The sequence below is a fragment of the Cygnus atratus genome, chromosome 5 (assembly GCF_013377495.2).
Source record: "Cygnus atratus isolate AKBS03 ecotype Queensland, Australia chromosome 5, CAtr_DNAZoo_HiC_assembly, whole genome shotgun sequence".
Lineage (NCBI taxonomy): Eukaryota > Metazoa > Chordata > Aves > Anseriformes > Anatidae > Cygnus > Cygnus atratus.
In genome coordinates, this window is record NC_066366.1 from 47,490,705 (window position 1) to 47,509,014 (window position 18,310).

General features: G+C 36.5%; 1 protein-coding gene across 2 annotated transcripts in view; it reads left to right on the plus strand.

Moving 5' to 3' along the window:
• The window catches only part of TTC8 (tetratricopeptide repeat domain 8), a 44,458-nt gene extending 28,987 nt beyond the window's left edge, over positions 1–15,471 (plus strand). The window contains exons 9-15 of one of the 2 annotated variants that reach the window (XM_035539745.2): positions 916–1,003; positions 4,086–4,196; positions 6,264–6,403; positions 7,791–7,965; positions 9,276–9,398; positions 11,695–11,778; positions 13,719–15,471. In XM_035539745.2, the coding sequence (XP_035395638.1) occupies positions 916–1,003; positions 4,086–4,196; positions 6,264–6,403; positions 7,791–7,965; positions 9,276–9,398; positions 11,695–11,778; positions 13,719–13,835 (838 nt within the window). In that variant the 3' untranslated portion in view covers positions 13,836–15,471. The remainder of the gene's footprint in view (positions 1–915; positions 1,004–4,085; positions 4,197–6,263; positions 6,404–7,790; positions 7,966–9,275; positions 9,399–11,694; positions 11,779–13,718) is intronic. The other variant, XM_035539746.2, reaches the window with a different exon arrangement.
• The last annotated feature ends 2,839 nt before the right edge of the window (positions 15,472–18,310 follow it).

The window sequence follows — 18,310 nt, forward strand, 5'->3', positions numbered from 1 at the left end:
CTTGAGGGGAGCAAGTGTAGATGAGCAATCATGGGCGATGAAGGAAAAAATGATAAAGGGGGCAACTTTGGGCTGGGCAGGGAGGCCTAACAAGTAGAAATACAGCATTACAATGAGATGTGGTAGCTTAGAGAGACAGGACTGGGCCTCTGTCATGTCTGTTCCTGAAGATGAAAACCAGAAGCAGCGTCGGGCCAGCCAGAACACATTCCCATCTGGAGACTCGAACAGGGCCCAGAAATTCTTACCTTCCCCTCCAAACCTATGTGAAAACAGCTAACAATGTCCTATTGTCATTTCGAACTATAATTTAACCAAAATGGCAGAGGCTTCTACTACTATATGTAAAGCAGCAGTTTTCATGTGGAGCCATGGATTACTTATTTACAGAAGTAACTGAGAAGAGAAACCTATTGTTGGTAAGCTTAAACATGTTAAGCTGAGTTCTGTGTCTTCACAGGGAAACATATGGGGACCGCGGATGAACGAAGACTGAAAATGGTCTAATGTTAGCAATATCCCTTTTCTTGGCAGGATTTTTTATGGTTGTGTTTTTATGTTTTCAAGAAAGAGTAACAAATGGTTAATACTAAAAGAATGTTAAAATTATGTGGTCAGTCAAAAAGATTTTTTACAGTCAGTCGGGGAGCAACTCTGTTAGACAACCAGAGTTGCTTATTGTTGTCTTTTGTAGAATTACGATTTAATGAATTTGATTTTTTCATAATTTTAAATGCTTGTCTTTATAATAATATATTCATGGGTTTTGTTCACATGCACACAAATAAATGACCTTAAAGTATGCTTTTGGACAGTTCTCTTTGGTTTAGTGTGCCCTGCTTCATTACTTAATAAGCTTTTATTAAAAAAATAATCCAGAAAACAACCTTCTGCATCTATCTGTTGTCTCTTTAGGTTAGGATTATATCGTGAAGCTGAAAAACAATTCAAGTCTGCTCTCAAGCAACAGGACATGGTTGATACAATCTTGTATTTGGCAAAAGTAAGTCACCAATTTGCTTATTTCAGAATGAAGTGAAATTCCAGCCTTTCCCAGTGAAGTTCATACACCAGAATAGTTGAGTATTGAGCTTGATAAGCTCTTGAGTTTAATAGTGTGTGATCTCCACGTGGACCTGAGACAATACCTACTTACAGTTGAAATTGAAGTGTATAGTTTAAAAAAAGATTTTGGAGTTTGCTTATTTCATGAAAAACCCTTCTGCTACCTCAGTATGTTCTTTGGTCCAAGTTCCAATGAGGATTACACAGCTAAAGAATTATTGGAGTTTCAGTAGGAAGAAAAGTATAGCTATCTGTGATCCCCTAGGAAACTAGTGCAATAAATCAGTAAGTGAAGAGTGAAGCTCAAAATCCTAGTTTCACAAGCAAAATCAAAACAAAGTGAGTTAAAGGAAGCAGTCAGAGACCTTGAAGCAGAGAATGTTCTGTCAAAATAAAGGCATTAAAAGCTTTAAAAAAACAAGTAGTACAGGTAAGCCTCAGAATTACTTGTTTGCAGAGATATGTATCAGACTGAACATTTTCAAAGATATTCAAGATGTTGCCTGAGAAACTAAAACTGCATTTTCCTTCTTCTCATCCTAGAAAGAGATGAAATCAGTTGCTCTGTCAGCTGCCTTCAAGCCACCTGACTCAAGTCAATCCAAAATATATTCATATTATGATACTTGCTGTACCTTTACATTCCTTGAGCTGTTTACTTTTAGTTATTTAAATTGTCACCATTGATATCTGAAGACTTGTCTTCAGTACAGCACTTTGAGGTAGTTTATTCAATTCAGCTTAGTCATTTTAGATTTCTGTCACTAGCAGGAGTCACTCTGCAAAATTCATGAGCTACACAGAGTGATTAAATTGGCAGAGTAATTGGATTAACGGTGATTTATTATGCGCTCCGCCCCTTAATAGCCTCCCTCCCCCAGTAGCACAAGTAGGAGCTCCTATTTGAACTTCCACCTCCCACTCCATAGACCAGCTAGCTCAAGTATAAGGCATCACACAACATGATTTAGTGACTGTTGGTGGACAGGCAATAGGGTAGGGCACTGAGTTCTAGCTAAATCTGACAATACTGAAAAAAAAAGTCTTGAGTTAAGCAACCATTAAAAAATAATAGGCGTGCATCAAGTTCTGTGTAAACTGACTGATACCAGAGTACCAATTTGTTTTCTGGTTATAGTCTGTATAACAACAGTTATCAGAATCATTTTTTTTATATTTTCCTCAAAGCTAACTCTCCCTTGAAATGTAATTTATGGAAGGATAAAAGATTGAAAGAAAAATAAAAAATAAAAAAAGAATATTGCTGAGGAGTTACAAAATATTTCATGACCCAGCAGGGCTGGAAATGGGATTTTTTATACCACAGATAGAGGGAAAACATACTTCATAAAGAAAGATAAAAAGATTTTTAAAAGGAACAGAACTTGTGGAGTTCCCTGACCTCCATTTTTTACCTCTTTTGCCCTAAGAATATGAAGATAGCTGTGCTTCATAGCTAGATCAGGTCGAAAACCAAACAAGCAAACAAAAAACCCAGCTTATTAAAATTCTCAGTTCAAAAAAGAAAAAAGTTATTTGAAGGTATGTCAGTATGCACTGGCTTATAAAGCAGACTTAGGAATCATTATACAAGTCACTCGCACTGGTGATAATTAGGAGTAAAATGATCAGCCAAGGTTCTTCCTAATTAAGAAGTTATACCCAAATATCGTTTATTCTCTTTCATCTGACTCTGTAAAGAGTAATTTCATAGTAGTAAACTGTTACTAAAAGAATATAAAACTTCTAGTCTTGATTAAAGGAAGGTGAATGGAGCATGACAGTCACAATGGAGATGTTTACTTGAAGTTTAAAATTCAATGCAGACATTAAATTCATCAGCAGCTGCTGAATAGCTTATAAATGAAAAACTATAGCAAATGATTTGAAGTCTGTTTTAGATACCCAGATATAAAATTCATTAGGAATAGATAGATGACTTACAGCATATTAATTGATGATGTCATTGGAGCAGTCCAAGTCTACCAAGTCCCAACTCCCACCCCATCATAAAAAAACCTCCCTGAGGCTTAAGGGCAGATACAGAAAATGCATTTGGAGGTTTCTTGGGTGTTCAGTTAAATTGATATTTTTCCTCCATTTCATCACAAGGTGTTTTTTTTTTTTCTTTTTTTTTTCCAGAAAGATACCAGTCACAGATTGTTTCCCTTTTTCACTTACATCAAGTATTATTATTTAATGTAATATTTCACCAACAGGAACACTCAAAACACTTTTCCACTCAGTGGGAGACAGATTAATCACTGTAGTCATCTAGTTTCCCAAAGTAGGTGTGTGGGGATTTTCCCTTTGCTGTAGCTGTTGTTAGCCTACCCCACAACAGGAGGGCTTTAGAGTTGTACTCTCAGACAGCTGTACAGGTGGTCTCTGTCAACACATTGATGCTCTCTCTCCAGTTCTCATGCAAAATTATCTACATCAGATGTTGTCAGAATCAACAGAGAAGCCAAAATCACAAGGACCAAACTGCCTTCTTGCTGCTAAGGGACTTTATTATTTAGGACAGGGAAAGTTGTCAGAGCACTAAGGAGATTTGAAAGCGTCAGTGCCTGGTGCAGTGCAGTCTTATTTAACTAAATAAAATATTTTGTTATTCCAGCACTATCAACCAGAAGATCCAGTTCTTTCAAGCCCAAATGTATAGTTTTAAAAATATATTAATCAGGAAAATATTCAAGGTAATACCTTCACCTTAGTGTTAAAGTATATTTTTGATATGATAATAGATAACTTCTTTAGTTTATTAGTAATGTCCAGATGAATTAATAATGTCTAGATGACATGCGTGCAAATTTAATTATCTTATTTAGCCTATTTTCTCTATATTACAGAGATTTTTTTCAGTATTAACTCCAATATTTTCCTAGTATTATTCACCATCTCTGCTAATGTTTTACTGCATAAAGTGAGGTGTCATTCCTTCCATTTAACCTCCCTTGTCAAACAGCAGTATGAATGTAAAGACATTTGAAATTTATGTACACTCTTTATTTGCATAGGTGTATATGCGCTTGGACCAGCCTGTAACAGCATTAAACCTTTTTAAGCAAGGATTAGAACGATTTCCTGGAGAAGTGACTCTTCTTTGTGGAATTGCCAGAATCTACGAGGTATGCATGCACTATGCAATTATGGCCAAGGTTAGCTGCTCAAGCAAGAAAAAGAGCCCATAGTTGAATATAAATGTAAGGGCATCAAAAATTAACTACACTGATTTCTAGTATCACTAATGCAAAACAGGTAACATTATCTAAGATACCAAAGTAATGTCAGGGGAGTCTTGCATGCTTGTTTGTTTAAATGGTTAATCACACTACGGAGACCTTGTTCAGACATACAGAACCATCACCACATTTAGTCAAGTGGTCCAGATATTGTCTGTGTAGCTTGGTCAAGTTCATATGTTTTTCATCGGACTAAAACTGCTCAAGTCACCAACAGCCCACTGGCAGGATTAAACAGCAAGATAGTCGATGGATCAATGCTGTCTTTATTGTGCTGTAAGCCACTGTTGATTTCTTAAGCCAGTGAGAACAGTTGGAATGTGTTTCTTAGTTTTGAAGTAGATGTTATTTTAAGTAGGATTAGTTTTAAAGTAGTCATTTCGTTTTAGCTTGGTAACCATGTATTTTGCATTTTAAAAGTGTATTTTCATGTCAGTAGGCTTAATATTGTGCTACACTAAAAGTTGGTAATGATGCTATTCCAAAACCAAAGTTTTAAACATGTCATGAAATTTTTTTTGTCTACATTGATACTTGGCATTCTTTCCTGTTCTCATCATTCTCATCTAACCCCTAAGCATTAATCCATTTTCATATTAAATCCTTTTTGTCCTTCAGCAAGGAAGAAAACAGTTGCATAATTTTTGGAGGCTTTTCTTCCTGAATTGCTAAGCAGTTTTAAATATGGATATGATTTTGCTGAAACATACATAACATTGCATAACCCTTTACGGAATTATAAAAGGCTGCATATACTTGACAGAATATACTTTTGCACTGACACCTGAGTGCAGGATTATAGCTTTATTAGCAAAGATTTGTACTGCAGCACAGGGTTGTTCTTATTACATACACTCACAAGTGAAATGTGCGCATCAGGCATCTTAATCAGAGCTTTTCTTCTCTGTCTCTACCTTTTGGCTATGGGAAGAGTTGTAGACCTTACTTGTTTGTTTGTTTTTTTTTTTAAATGTTATTTGTAAATGGACTGCTTTAATACTGTTTCACTTAATGGAAATAAATACATATTTTCATGGCTAAATGTGCTGTATAGGTTAAAAAAAAAGCTTGTTCTTTAGTCAGGTTAAGAGTACAGTACATCTACAGCACATAGGTAGAAATTATTCCTCTCTAACCACAGAAGTGTGTTTAAACCATTTTAGTTTATTTTCTTCTAATATGGGGCAGAGTCCTCTGGTGACTTGTACTTCTTAGAAACAGTGTGACATTTACAGCAAGGAGTCCACCCTAATTCATCTTCCAACTAGCATACATCCAAGCATATTTTTTGATAAAATATAGTTCTCTTAACTGGTGTATCCTACCCAGTACAAGTTTTGGTAGTAAATCCATGATTTCTGTTTTCAAAGGCACATAATAATTCTTGGTATGCCATTATATTGTCATTTATGTTCAGAGAAATTCTTAAGTTGATTTACAAAGCATTGAAAGTAATTGAGACATTGACTGGGGAAATAAATCTTCTGTATGTTACCATACTGGGAAATCAGCTGTACAGTACTCATATATCACAAGGCATTGTGAAAACATAGCAAATACCCATTGCACATACTAAGCTTATGACCAATCTTTTTTCCTTAAAAACAAAACCAAACAAAACAGCAAGAACAACAACAACAACAAAAACCACCTTTTTTTGTACCAATGGCATAGAGTTAAGACAGGTACAGCTGGCACTGATAAATGAATATGCCTTCTTCTTGTCCGTGTGTGTGACACTTGTGAAGTTGCCAATTAGTGATGTTGCATTGTACAACAGTTAGATGCATTGTAACAACAGTTAGAGAACTGCAGGGGCATACATAATTAATCTCAGTTAAATACTGTACAGGGCACAGATAAAGCACTCAATAGATTGACATTTTAGTAAGTTTTAATATAAAAATTGGTGATAAAAAGTAGAATTAATTTGATTTTTTTCCCATTGTATAGGAAATGAACAATATTTCCTCAGCTACAGAGTACTATAAAGAAGTCTTAAAACAAGACAATACTCACGTGGAAGCTATTGCATGCATTGGCAGCAACCGTTTTTATTCAGACCAGCCTGAGATAGCTCTGCGGTTTTACAGGTATATGCACTTGTGGGGAGGAAGGGGGAACTGGACACATCAGAGGGTAATACAAAGGGTTGATTTTTGTAATGCTGATAGCATACAAGAGCACTGGAAGACTAACGTGGGAGGTTGATCAAGCTTTTTGGAGAAATATAACCATAAAATTAGCACACCAACTCACCAACGTACATATATTCCCTGCAAGTGATAAGTATCTCTTTTAAAGATTTGTCATCATTGTGCTTGAAGCTTGTATCAACAGATTATCAAAACAGTTCAGTTAATAAATATATATATTTATAATTATATATATTATAGATATGTAATTATATATATAAATATATATAAATAGTTCAGTTAATAAACAAGAAATGATCTTTCACAACATGAGGCAGTTTAAGAATGCTGAGCCTTACTCTCAACTTCATTTGCTTTCAGGAAGCAAATGGACTTCCTATTCAGCCCTTTGGAAAGGAGTCGTTTTTGAAAAACTCCACCTGTAGTCATAGGCAGTTGTGACCACAAAACCTCTTACTTGAATGTGAGCTGGGGTTCCCCTATGTTTTACTGAAAGAAATAAGAAGACAATGTTAAACGATGCTGCTTGCTTTTTATTTTGAGACAGGTTGCAAATGAGTCTGACTCATGTTCGTAAGTCTAAGAACAGATGAAGTTAGTCTAAGCACTGCCATGTCACTTCTGTTGTACCTGAGGTTTTTTATGCTTTAGGTTCAGAAACTCAGTGATGCTGAAGACATCATCTCTCTTCCCTGGCCCTCTTAGCATACCTATTTTCCCTATTAATGTTAATAAACAGCATTTTTATAAAACTAATGTTAATAAACAGCATTTTTATAAAACATCCATCCTAAAAGACACGTAAACAATATCAATTTGAATCAAAATTTGACTTATGCTTCACATGTAAGATCAATGTAGATTCATACGCTAGATGTACTAGCAGCAATTAAAGCAGTGCTGTAGGACAGGAATCAAGCAAAAATTTGAAGCCTGAAGAGTTATGAAAATTAACTGCAGCATTTACAGCTTGATTGAGGTCAAGGGTTTGGAAAGAAGAAATGGAGAAAGTCAGTGTACATCTCTGTCTGACAGTAAAGTCAGATCATGTGACAGTCAAAATGCCAGAAGTCATTTAATTTACACAAAGACTGTTTTGCACAGCTCTGATTCTACTAATCAGAAATGCTCTGCACTGCCCTTCATGAAACCTTTACCAAGTGTGAAACTGTAACAAAATTGTCTGAGAGCTCAAAATAAAGTTAAGGTACATGGCTATTACACTCTTGGTATAGGGAGGAAGGAGGAGAGAATTTTGTCATTTGGAATTTAACTCATATTTGAAATTAATATAAAAAATAAGAAATATTTTCTTTCAATCTAGGCGGCTCCTGCAGATGGGTGTCTATAACTGCCAGCTTTTTAACAATCTGGGCCTCTGTTGCTTCTATGCCCAGCAATATGATATGACACTAACTTCATTTGAACGTGCACTGTTTTTGGCTGAAAATGAGGAAGAGACGGCAGATGTGTGGTACAACTTGGGACACGTGGCTGTGGTATGAAAAATATTAACAATCCTTCTGAATAAGTAAGATTTTACAGAAACTGGAAAATAGATATCTAGGAAGGAATCATTGTCCTGCTTTGAAATATGAAACCTGCTAGTGTATTGGATAAAGTATAGTACAGACTTAATTAAGGGTTTATTTGCACTTCAGAGAGAGGAAGGGGAAAAGAAAAAAGCTCTGTACATCATCACAGAATGTAGTTTACTCCTGCTAAAAGATTCTCCCTTCCTAACCATCTTTAACCTTCCTTTCTTTCTGAAAATTTGTAACACATACCAGCTCTTGAGGGCCTTTGCTGCAATACAAGCTAACCTGACATAAAATTGAATTCAAGATGTTTTTTCTCTGAGCTGTTATTTATATGACATGGAGCAATAGATTAATTTTGTTGTCATAAAAAGTGCCTATTGAGCATCATGGAACAGACACTAAAATACCTAGTCGTCTGTCTTGTAGGCAGCAACAGAGATATTTTTTAATTGTGTCATCAAATTTCTTAAATTCATACACTAATTTTCATTCGTTGCCCATTTTTGCAGATGTTATTCCAGAAGTTATGTTAGATTTCTGTTTATCTGTCCAGAATAAAGTTACCCAATAATGTTTTGCTAGCTTTCTCGCATGGGTTCTGTCCAAATGCTGATTGCCATTTAACTTAAGTCAGAGAGAAACTCAACTGTTCATCTTGATTGTGCATCAACTAGGATGAACACGTTAATTTATACCACCTAAAACACTGAAATTTGAACTGATATGCATATATTTTTCAGCATTTTTCACTTTTAAGGTTTAACCTGATGCTGTATCAGCATTGGTCATAAAACTAGAACATTAACGTGTAGACAATGTCTCCATACAAAGAGATTAATCTCCCTTTGTTTTTGTCTTCTAATAAGTAGGCTTATATGTGTTTGTTTGTTTGTTTTTTAATCCATTTATAGACAGAGAAGCAAGATGACTTTTCCCCTGGAGATGTCTCTATTTTTCTTACCCTGCTAAAAGGGTAGTGTATAGCATGGTCTTTAGATGACACTTTAGCCATCTAAGCATTCAGTTAGATGAAGAATCTCACTTAAGGCATGTAAATTTGTGCTGGAGAGGAACAATTCTGTCTGGGTAAAGAATAAGAAGCAAATGAGATGGTCTGGGAAGAAAGCACATATGGTTCTGATCAGCATGTTTTTATTGTAATTTGCATTTCATGGTAGTACATATGGATGAAAAGATAACCACGACAACAAAACAGATGCATGTTGTTTCCAATCTTTTCACAAATTAAAATACAATCTTACTTTCAGGGGATAGGAGACTTGAATCTGGCTTACCAGTGTTTCAAGCTGACATTAGTCAACAATAACGACTATGCGGAAGCTTACAATAACTTGGCTGTACTGGAAATGCAAAAAGGTCACATCGAGCAGGTTGGTGTTAACCTCAGCCTAAGCAGAATGCTTTCTTTGGCCTGTTTGTACTTGAAGATTACTACTATAGGCACAAAAAATGATAAGTTTTATGCATGGTTCAGTGTAACCTCCACATTGTCATGCTGTCTCCCATTAAACTGCTTATTCTTAGGCATATCCAAATGATGCATCCAAGATGAATAAGGTTTGCAGTGACTTTGCAGTTGTTGAGATCTTTTTTTCTAAATTGATGCCTATAACAAACTCTATCACACTATAATCATCACTTAAATTACAACTTTGACTATATATTCAATTAAAAATGTAGATAGTATGCTTTTGTTGGGCAACAGAAAACAACAATCAGATCACCTCTTAAAAGATTTTTTCAACAAGGAGACTGCTTTCGAGTTTAGTCCCAAAGCAGCAGGTTCTTGTGAAACACTTTCACATCAGTAACTTTGGTGGTTCATTTTACTTAATGTGAGTATGCTGTGTTGGGTTGCAATTAGCTATATAATTGACATGCGCAGTGGATTGAAAGCAGTAATTTTTATACACATACAATGAAAGTTAATATCTGTTTGTTGGTCCGTTAAAGCTACTGTGGACTGTTTTAATCTTTCTGAATGGGAGCAAGACTATTGTGATGGATTCATGTATACATCAGAGAGCTACAATATTATATAAAGACTTTTTTGAAAATCTTTTTGAAGAGCAAATAGTTCTTAGAAGATTACTTTATTCAGGTGGGCTGGCAATTGTCATGGAAACATTGAAATGAACCCAACACTGGATGTTTTCAGTGACAAATGAAGTTCGGTTTTGGTTTCAGTTTGGTTTCAGCCATGCTACTGATATTTAAAACCCAGGTGGAATTTCTATCCAATTTCTATGTAGGTTGTCACTGATAATAGTTAGGATTCCAGAGCCTTCCCATTATAATGAAATGTTTTATGTCCATTTTATATTTCAGCTTTAAAATTTCAAATTTCTTCTTGTATCACATGAATAATAAAAATTCAGGATCACAGCAATAAATGTATGCATAGGAAAATAAAAAATACGAAGATACTTAGCTTATCTTTGTTTTTATTTTATTTTACAATGTTATTACATGCATTTACTCAACATTGTCAAATTAAGGAATTTTTATTAAATTCTTTGCTCTGCCTTTCCAAAGAGTTAGTAGATACCATTGCTGTTAAAAGATCTGATATGTTTTCAGAACTCTCCATTTTTTTGTGAAAGCATTCACAAGTTGACATGAATTTTTTATTGAATTTATGGCACGAGAATGCACCTTTTGATTCTTAATTTTTTAGTTAGTTTTTAACACTACTCTTTTGCTGATCATAAAAAAGATTGAATCCAGCAAGTAGACTGTTTAATGTTTAATGTATTGAGTAATGTCAAGTTTTACAGCTTCATATTCCCTCAGTGATTTGTTTAAAAGTCCACCTCAGCCCCAAGGGTCTTTTGCTTTTCTTTCTTTTTTTTTTCTTTCTTTCATGGAAGGATCATTTTATTGTATTTCTCCAAAAGTCTGGGCAGTTTAGGCTGAGCAAACTAACATGTGCGGTCATTCGAGAGAATGTATGGTCACACACACATCTGTCCATCCCTTCAACTCTCCCTTCATCCCTAAAGAGACAGTGATGAAAGCTCTGCTGTCTAAGCACTGAGGAAAGCACGACTTGGCCATTTCAATTCCACACACAAACAAAGCTGCAGGGACAATAACAGAGGAGCATAATATTAATTATTTACCTGGTTCTGGATGTCTTATAAACCACCTTGATCTCACATTCTTTTGTTTTGTTTTGTTTTGTTTTTATGCTAATAGGAAGTGTGAAAATAGCCTTGAAGGCTTTTATTCAAAATGCTGAATGTGAAAACTGTTTCATTTTTATGATAAAGTTTAGGTTTCTGGGGATGTTTAAGACTGAATCACTATTACACAGTGCTGTCAGAGACAATAGATACATTCAGTGGGACTTTAACTGCCTTTTTTTTAATGACTATATTCAGTATATGAGCTGAATTGCCTGATTAAATATGGTCCCAACATGGCCTTTCTGACTCTATCAAGAGTCTTACTCATTTCATTACTTTTAAACTGTATTATGCGTAGATGTACTATTGGTGTAACTTATATGTAGTGTAACCCATATGTAGTGTGGCATTATTAGCAAAGGCCTAGTAAAGAGAACTCAAAATGATTTCTTTCAAGAAAGATGAAAATTGCTTTAGATTCTTGTTACCCTCCCTCCCTTGCAGATTTCACTACATTTTTTTTTCTTTCTCTACACAGGCAAGAGCTTTGTTGCAGACTGCTTCATATTTAGCACCTCATATGTATGAGCCCCATTTTAATTTTGCAATACTCTCAGAGAAGGTAATGTACTGTCCTATTTTAAAATCTAAAAATTGAGCCTTGGTGGGGCAGTTGAGTTTTTATTGTTATTACTCAGAGTTCCAAATAGCTAAGACAAAACAATATTTAGGTTGGATATTCGGAGAAATTTCTTTACTGAAAGGGTTGCGCAGCATTGGAATAGGCTGCCCAGGGAAGTGGTTGAGCCACCATCCCTGAAGGTCTTCAAGAAACCTGTATATATGAAATTTAGTAGCATGGTTTAGTTGCAGAATTTAGTACTAGGTTGAAGGTTGGACTAGATGATCTTAGAGGTCTTTTCCAACCTGAATGATTCTATGATTCTATGAGTATGTAGTGCACAAACTCAAGATAAAACTGAAGTTACATTTTAATACCCAGAAGGTGTATAAAAGTAGCCATTCAAATGTTTGGTTTTGAGAATGTGAGGCCAACTAGCCATATAGTAACTTTGCAGTTCTCCAAATGCACAGAAGATGGACAGTCCATTAATAATTCCATCTACACTCTTTACAGTCATCGGCTTTTTCAGAATGTGAACTAAAATAGTATCAGATGATTTATCAGTATCAGATGATTTATCAGTAATTATATAATATATATATAAATATGGAATACCAATCATTCATCCCATGGCCTTAGTAATCTCAAAAGGAGTATCTGTTCTTCAGCTTTATGACCACTGAATTTTGTGTGTTAATATTTTCTTTCATAATGGGTGTCTCAGACATCGAATTAACAGCGTCTGACATTACTATTAATAAGGAGAAACTTGTACAAGTCCCAAAATTTTTACAAGAAAAAGAATATTTCTTGGCTTGTGCCGATACCTTCAAGATTCTGTTATGAGTCTGTGTTGTGTGGGCAGCCCAACTCCTACAGATACTGAAGTACATGCATCAAGGAGTGAACAACCCATTACTTTGTAAGCATATCCTCTTCATTGTGAAACAGAATATGGCTTGGAATAATTGCATTATATGCTTACTGATTAAGGAGTAAATCCTAGTCTGCAAATGTCTTGTTATATAGCTTTTGCACAGAGGAACTGCACAGGCTGTGGAAGAAGACAAATGGCAAGGTCAACTAACTGTGTATGCAGTCTGATAATGCAATTCTTAGATTCAGTGTAAGGTCATGGTTTATAAGACGTAACTTCTCTGGCCAGGACCCTGGTTTTCTTCTCCTCCAGAGAATTCTTGCTCTACTGAAGCTCTGTGTTGACAGACACACAGGCAGCAAAGGTCTCCTACTGCCACTTTCCGCTGCTTCTCCCTTTCCATCCGGAAGCTATCACTTTTTCTAGATGGGGTCCCAAACTTTTGCGTTCTTTTTTTTCTGAACCCACTTTCTGAGGTGCTCTCCTTACATACACTTCCCTCTTCCAAGAAATGATATCTATTTGCTCCCAACTTTACTTTTTCCTAATGTGGAAACATACTTCTACAAGCAACAGAGGAGCAATATACATCTCATCAGCTCTGTGTGCTATCCTTCCTCTCTGTGAGGTTGCAGATCACATGGAGTTGTGACCTTTGCAGAGGCCTGATTGGCTCTCCCCTTTCTATATTTATAAGACAACATTTATGGAATTTAAAACCAAGTCTTCCATTTTGTATTCCTCCTAACTTTAAGCACTGAGCATAGGGTACTTTGTCCTTTCTCCAAGAAGTCAGGTAAGATATAAAATGACTGTCTTGATGCATCCCTCCCATTGAAAAAAAAAAACAACAACAAACACTTCTTTTTCTTCTCACCCCTTAAAGTAAGAGGGACATTACCCTGAGTCTGAAAAATTGCATACTGTCTGTTTTATTTGTTGCGTCTGAGGACCAGCTATGTTTAAACATTTGTGAGTATCAGAACTGTACTTTACAGAATATATGATGCAAATACTGTAGTGCTTGCATTTCCAAAACTAGTTTGTGTGTTTCTTATAGGTTGGAGATCTTCAGAGGAGTTACACAGCTGCTCAAAAGTCAGCGGAAGCATTCCCAGGCCATGTTGATACACAACAGCTCATCAAAAGATTAAAAGAGCGCTTTGCTATGCTCTGATGACATATTTTTAACATGTAAAAATAAATTAAAGTTAGCCAGAGTTAATGTCCCCTGCATTTTATTGTAAGTAGATAAACTATACTTCATCAATTCCTGTTGCAAAACCTATGCTACTTAGAGTAGCAGAAAAGGTTCAAGAGTCCTAATTAGCGTGTGTCATCTTAAAACTCATGACTTATCAAAAGGAAGCTAGAACGTGTTGCAACTACATACAACTGAGAATACAAGAGTGGCAGGATATTGCCAATATGCAACTTTCAAATGCTTGTCTGATATATTAACAAGTAAGTCCTAATTTAAGATTAATGAGGATTTTAAAAGATTTTTTTCTGACTTTCCTGCAGAAAAAAAAAGTTTTAAAATATTCCTGTGTGACAATCTGTCAAACAACACAGACTAAGAATATTTCCTAACTGGTCTTCAAACATGCTTTTGATAATATACTTTCTTACAGAATGTTAAGTTTTAAAATTAAAGTAACCAAAAATGCATCTAAAAACACAGATGCAAAACAGAAGTTCTTATATTCCTTGTTGTACTTTACGAATGAAATAAATTCCAGTTTGTATGGTTTGTCATGTTTACTTACATAAATTAAAATTGCAACCTTTTTGCCTTGAAAATAAGAGTCAGAGGCCATAAAGTATTTTGAAAGACTCAGCAGAAGTGGTACTAAATAGCAGAAATACATGCACTCCTTTTTACTGAGAGAGCTTAATCTTCATTTCACTGAGGGAAGAGGATATGTCAGTAAGAAGCTTGCAGAGTTAACTACTAATGACTGAGAATGAAACGGTGACTGGGTGGTTACCTGTGCTGCCAGGTAAGCACTGTTGCTAAATAATTGTTCGGATCATCCTAACTACATGAATGCTGCTAATAACAAGCAAAGACTTTGTCGCTTATCTTTGTGTTGTAACTAAAAGTGATAAATTGGCATGATTTCCCAACTTGACCTTTAAGAAATGTGGGATGTTAAGGCATTCTAACATCCTTTAAAAATCTTCATGCTTATGGATTGTATTGGCTTAGGGAGCAACCCTAAACACACATGAATATTATATCTTCCTTTTTGCTATTCATTATTTCCAAACCCTTGTATTTGTCTGGTTGTTGTAGCTGATGAAGGTACGTGCTGGGGATCTTAGGGAAGTCAGAAAGCGGTCTGGAGATGATGGTTAGCAACACAGTAACAAACTGGTGTCACAACGTGTTGTGAAATGCAAAAGCATTATCTGTTGAATAGATGCAGCATCTTTAGTGGAAATCTCCTTTTTTCCACACTGAACTTTATATTGTAAAAATTTTATCACAAGCTAATGATGACAGAACCTTAGTTATCAGTCATTTTCATTACCTAAATTAGATTTTACTTTCTGCTAGAGAGGAAGAATTAAAAAGGAACTTCTGTCCTTTGATCTACTACACTTACATCGTTTCAGTTGACAGTGCTAAACTTACTAAGCTATCAGAAAAAAAATGTTTGTCTTAGCAGTTTAAACACAACTGTTGAGAATTTTTGAGTGTCATATTATTAATTCAAAGTATTTTTAAAGTTGCATAGTAAATAAAATTCTTTCTACATGGGCTGAAACTGAAACTTTTAATAGAAATAAAGTTTTTAATCCATTGTGTGGTGGCTCAGTTATTCCTTAGAGGTGTTTTTATAAGATCCCACCTACAGCGATCACTACTCAAGTTGATGATCTGAATAACTTTTTAGGAAACCGTACTCCTTAGAACATAGATCTAACACGATTATTCTTTTAATATTGGGATGTGTGTGGATTTTGAAAGGGAAAAGGCCCATGTATGATAAGGAATCCTTTATACAATATTCCTTTGTAAATTAATTTAAAACACACACACCTCTAAGTAAGGATTAAAACCTTTTTAGCTCCTTAATTTAAAGCAAGCCATTAATCTTACACAGTGTGTTTTGATTGCCCCAAAAGGCAGCAGCTATTTGCTTTGTTGACCTTTCACGCCCCAAAGCAAGGGTATGATGGTAATTTTTATTTTTTTCCATGACTAGCACACGTACAAATTAAATCAAATGTGGTAATGAGAACAGCACCGCAGTGAAACAACAGATGAATGAGCAGGCGGTTTGTCGTGGAAGAATCTTTCGATTTTGTTTTATGTTGATTCGGGGTGAGCTCCAGTGAACAGATGAATTGGCAGACCCTGGGGCAAACCGCCTTCAGTTAATTCAGTACGACACGGCGTAACAGTGTGCATCACAATCTGTATTCATCTCTGTGGTGGAATCATGTTAGGACAGTGTGACCTTAATATTGCAGGCAGCATTTCTGTAACACAGAAATCATTGTTCCTCTAACCTGTAGCACAGCTCCAGCTGTGTCCAGCCAGCATTCATAAAGCCCCTTGGGAGAAAAAAAAATATAATAAAAAAACCAACATGCAGAATTTTTCAATCTACAGGGAGACAGTGTCCACAACAATGTTGTCTGGACTTAAAGCAGATTGCTGGGAGGTCTTAGAGTTTCTACCTCCCTACAGGAAAGGGCTGTATAGTTTATGGCTGCTAACAGCAATGGCAGGCAGTCTTCACACCAGCCCCGTTCCTGGGATCTTTCTGATGGCTGAGTCCATTTAAAAGTTGATAGTGAAGGGATAGGTTTATTAATGGATTTTGATTGTTTTGCAAGATGTCAGAGCCAAAACACCAGTCACAAAACTAGCTGAAATTCATCAGAATTCACAGTTAATATTTGTCGATCATTTTAGCTGCAAAAAGCAACGTCAGAGGTCATTTGGACAGGGTAAGAGCAGTTTGCCAGTAGGCGCCAGTTGAGTCACTCTAAAACTTTGGATAATGATCCGATTTTCTTTGCCTTTATCTCTTTCTTTTTCCCTTTGATTGGTTCCTGTCTTTGCAGGCTAGAGATTTTGGGGTCAGTCAGATCTCTGATATCATGTGGGCCAAACTTTTAAAAACAGTTGCTCTTTTTAATGAACACAGTTTGTGCTTGACAATTGATTACCTGCCAGAGCAGCATCAAGTTTTGAGGTAAAAAAGCCACAGTATCTTCTGTGAAAGATTTTATGTGTAATCACTCTCACTATCTTCTGCTTGTCGTCCTTCTAATAGGTGATTGCAAGTTCACTCATGTCCTCCCCTTCGCCTGCCCCTCGCCCAGTGTCTACCAATTGCACTCCCACACCAGTGGAACCGTGGCCATTTTGCCTCCTCCAATACCCACTTTGTCACCAGGGATGCTAGAGGGTGTGAATGGCATCTGTGGCAGGTGCTTTTGACCGAACTAATTGTTTCCCAGTCGTAGGCGGCAAGAAGTCCAGAGCTTAGAAGAACCTCTCATACCAACCTACTTGCCTAAACGAGGACATGCAGCTTCACTCCAAACAGCAAGGAATGGTTGCTGAGGAAACTTATCGGCGGGTATCAGCTATGCCTCTTGAGCAGGGGCAGAATTGGACAGTCTAAAATGTGGGTCAAAAATCAGTTCAAGATAACTGTAGGGGAAAAGCAGCTGCCTGCCAGGACACCAAACAAGCTGAGTAAAAGACCCAGTAAGATGCCATCCTGTTCCGCCCCACCCCAGGGAGTTCTCAGAAGTGCCATTTGCTATGTTTTCAGATGAGACTGCCCAAGCACACTCCAATATGCAACATGGGGCACAAAGTCACTGTGGAGTCACAGAAAGGGTGAGCTTTCAACAGAGAGAGAGGATGAGAGGCAGCTCACACGATTTTCTCCGCTTGCTGGAATTTACTAAAGTTTAGGGCTGCTGCAAATTTACAAAGAGAGTTGTTTCTGTCTTGGAGTACCCCATGCCTCACGTCATATTGTCATCTGTAACTTCATGATGGTTGGACCAGATGATCTTAAAGGTCTTTTCCAGCATTAATGATTCTATGATTCTATATCGTGTTATCTTGGTGGACCTTATTGTGCTGCAAAATAAGTCAGTGATGCAATGTCAGCTAACACCGGTGATAAGCAAATCCCTTTCTGGCAAAGTACCTTTCATTTCTGGATGAACGGAAAGTAATTCAGGCACAAGTCTCTTGAACAAAGAAGAGCATGAGAAAACCCGCAAAGTATTATTTAGACAGGAAACAATATTCTCCTGTGATACTAAGCACCTCTGGGTCTCAGAGATTTTCACCTGGCAACATAGCAGGCTTTGCCAAGATGGAGTTCTGCTGCAGCACAATGACATGTTTATCACCATAGGCCAGCAGGCGAGTGTTACCCATACAAGTCTATCCAAGCACCCCGAGGAAACATAACCACTCTTGCTAGATGTGACTCTAAGATGTACGTACTATAAACAAATTCTCCTTCCCCCTTTAGAAGCCCCACTTGAGCTCTGGTTTAAAACACCACAGCAGGTATTTTAACAGTCCTCGAATTGTTTGTGGTGGACCATAAATCTGCTGGCCTCTATGGGCTCCACAGAGCACAGGCAAATGTCATGTCATCA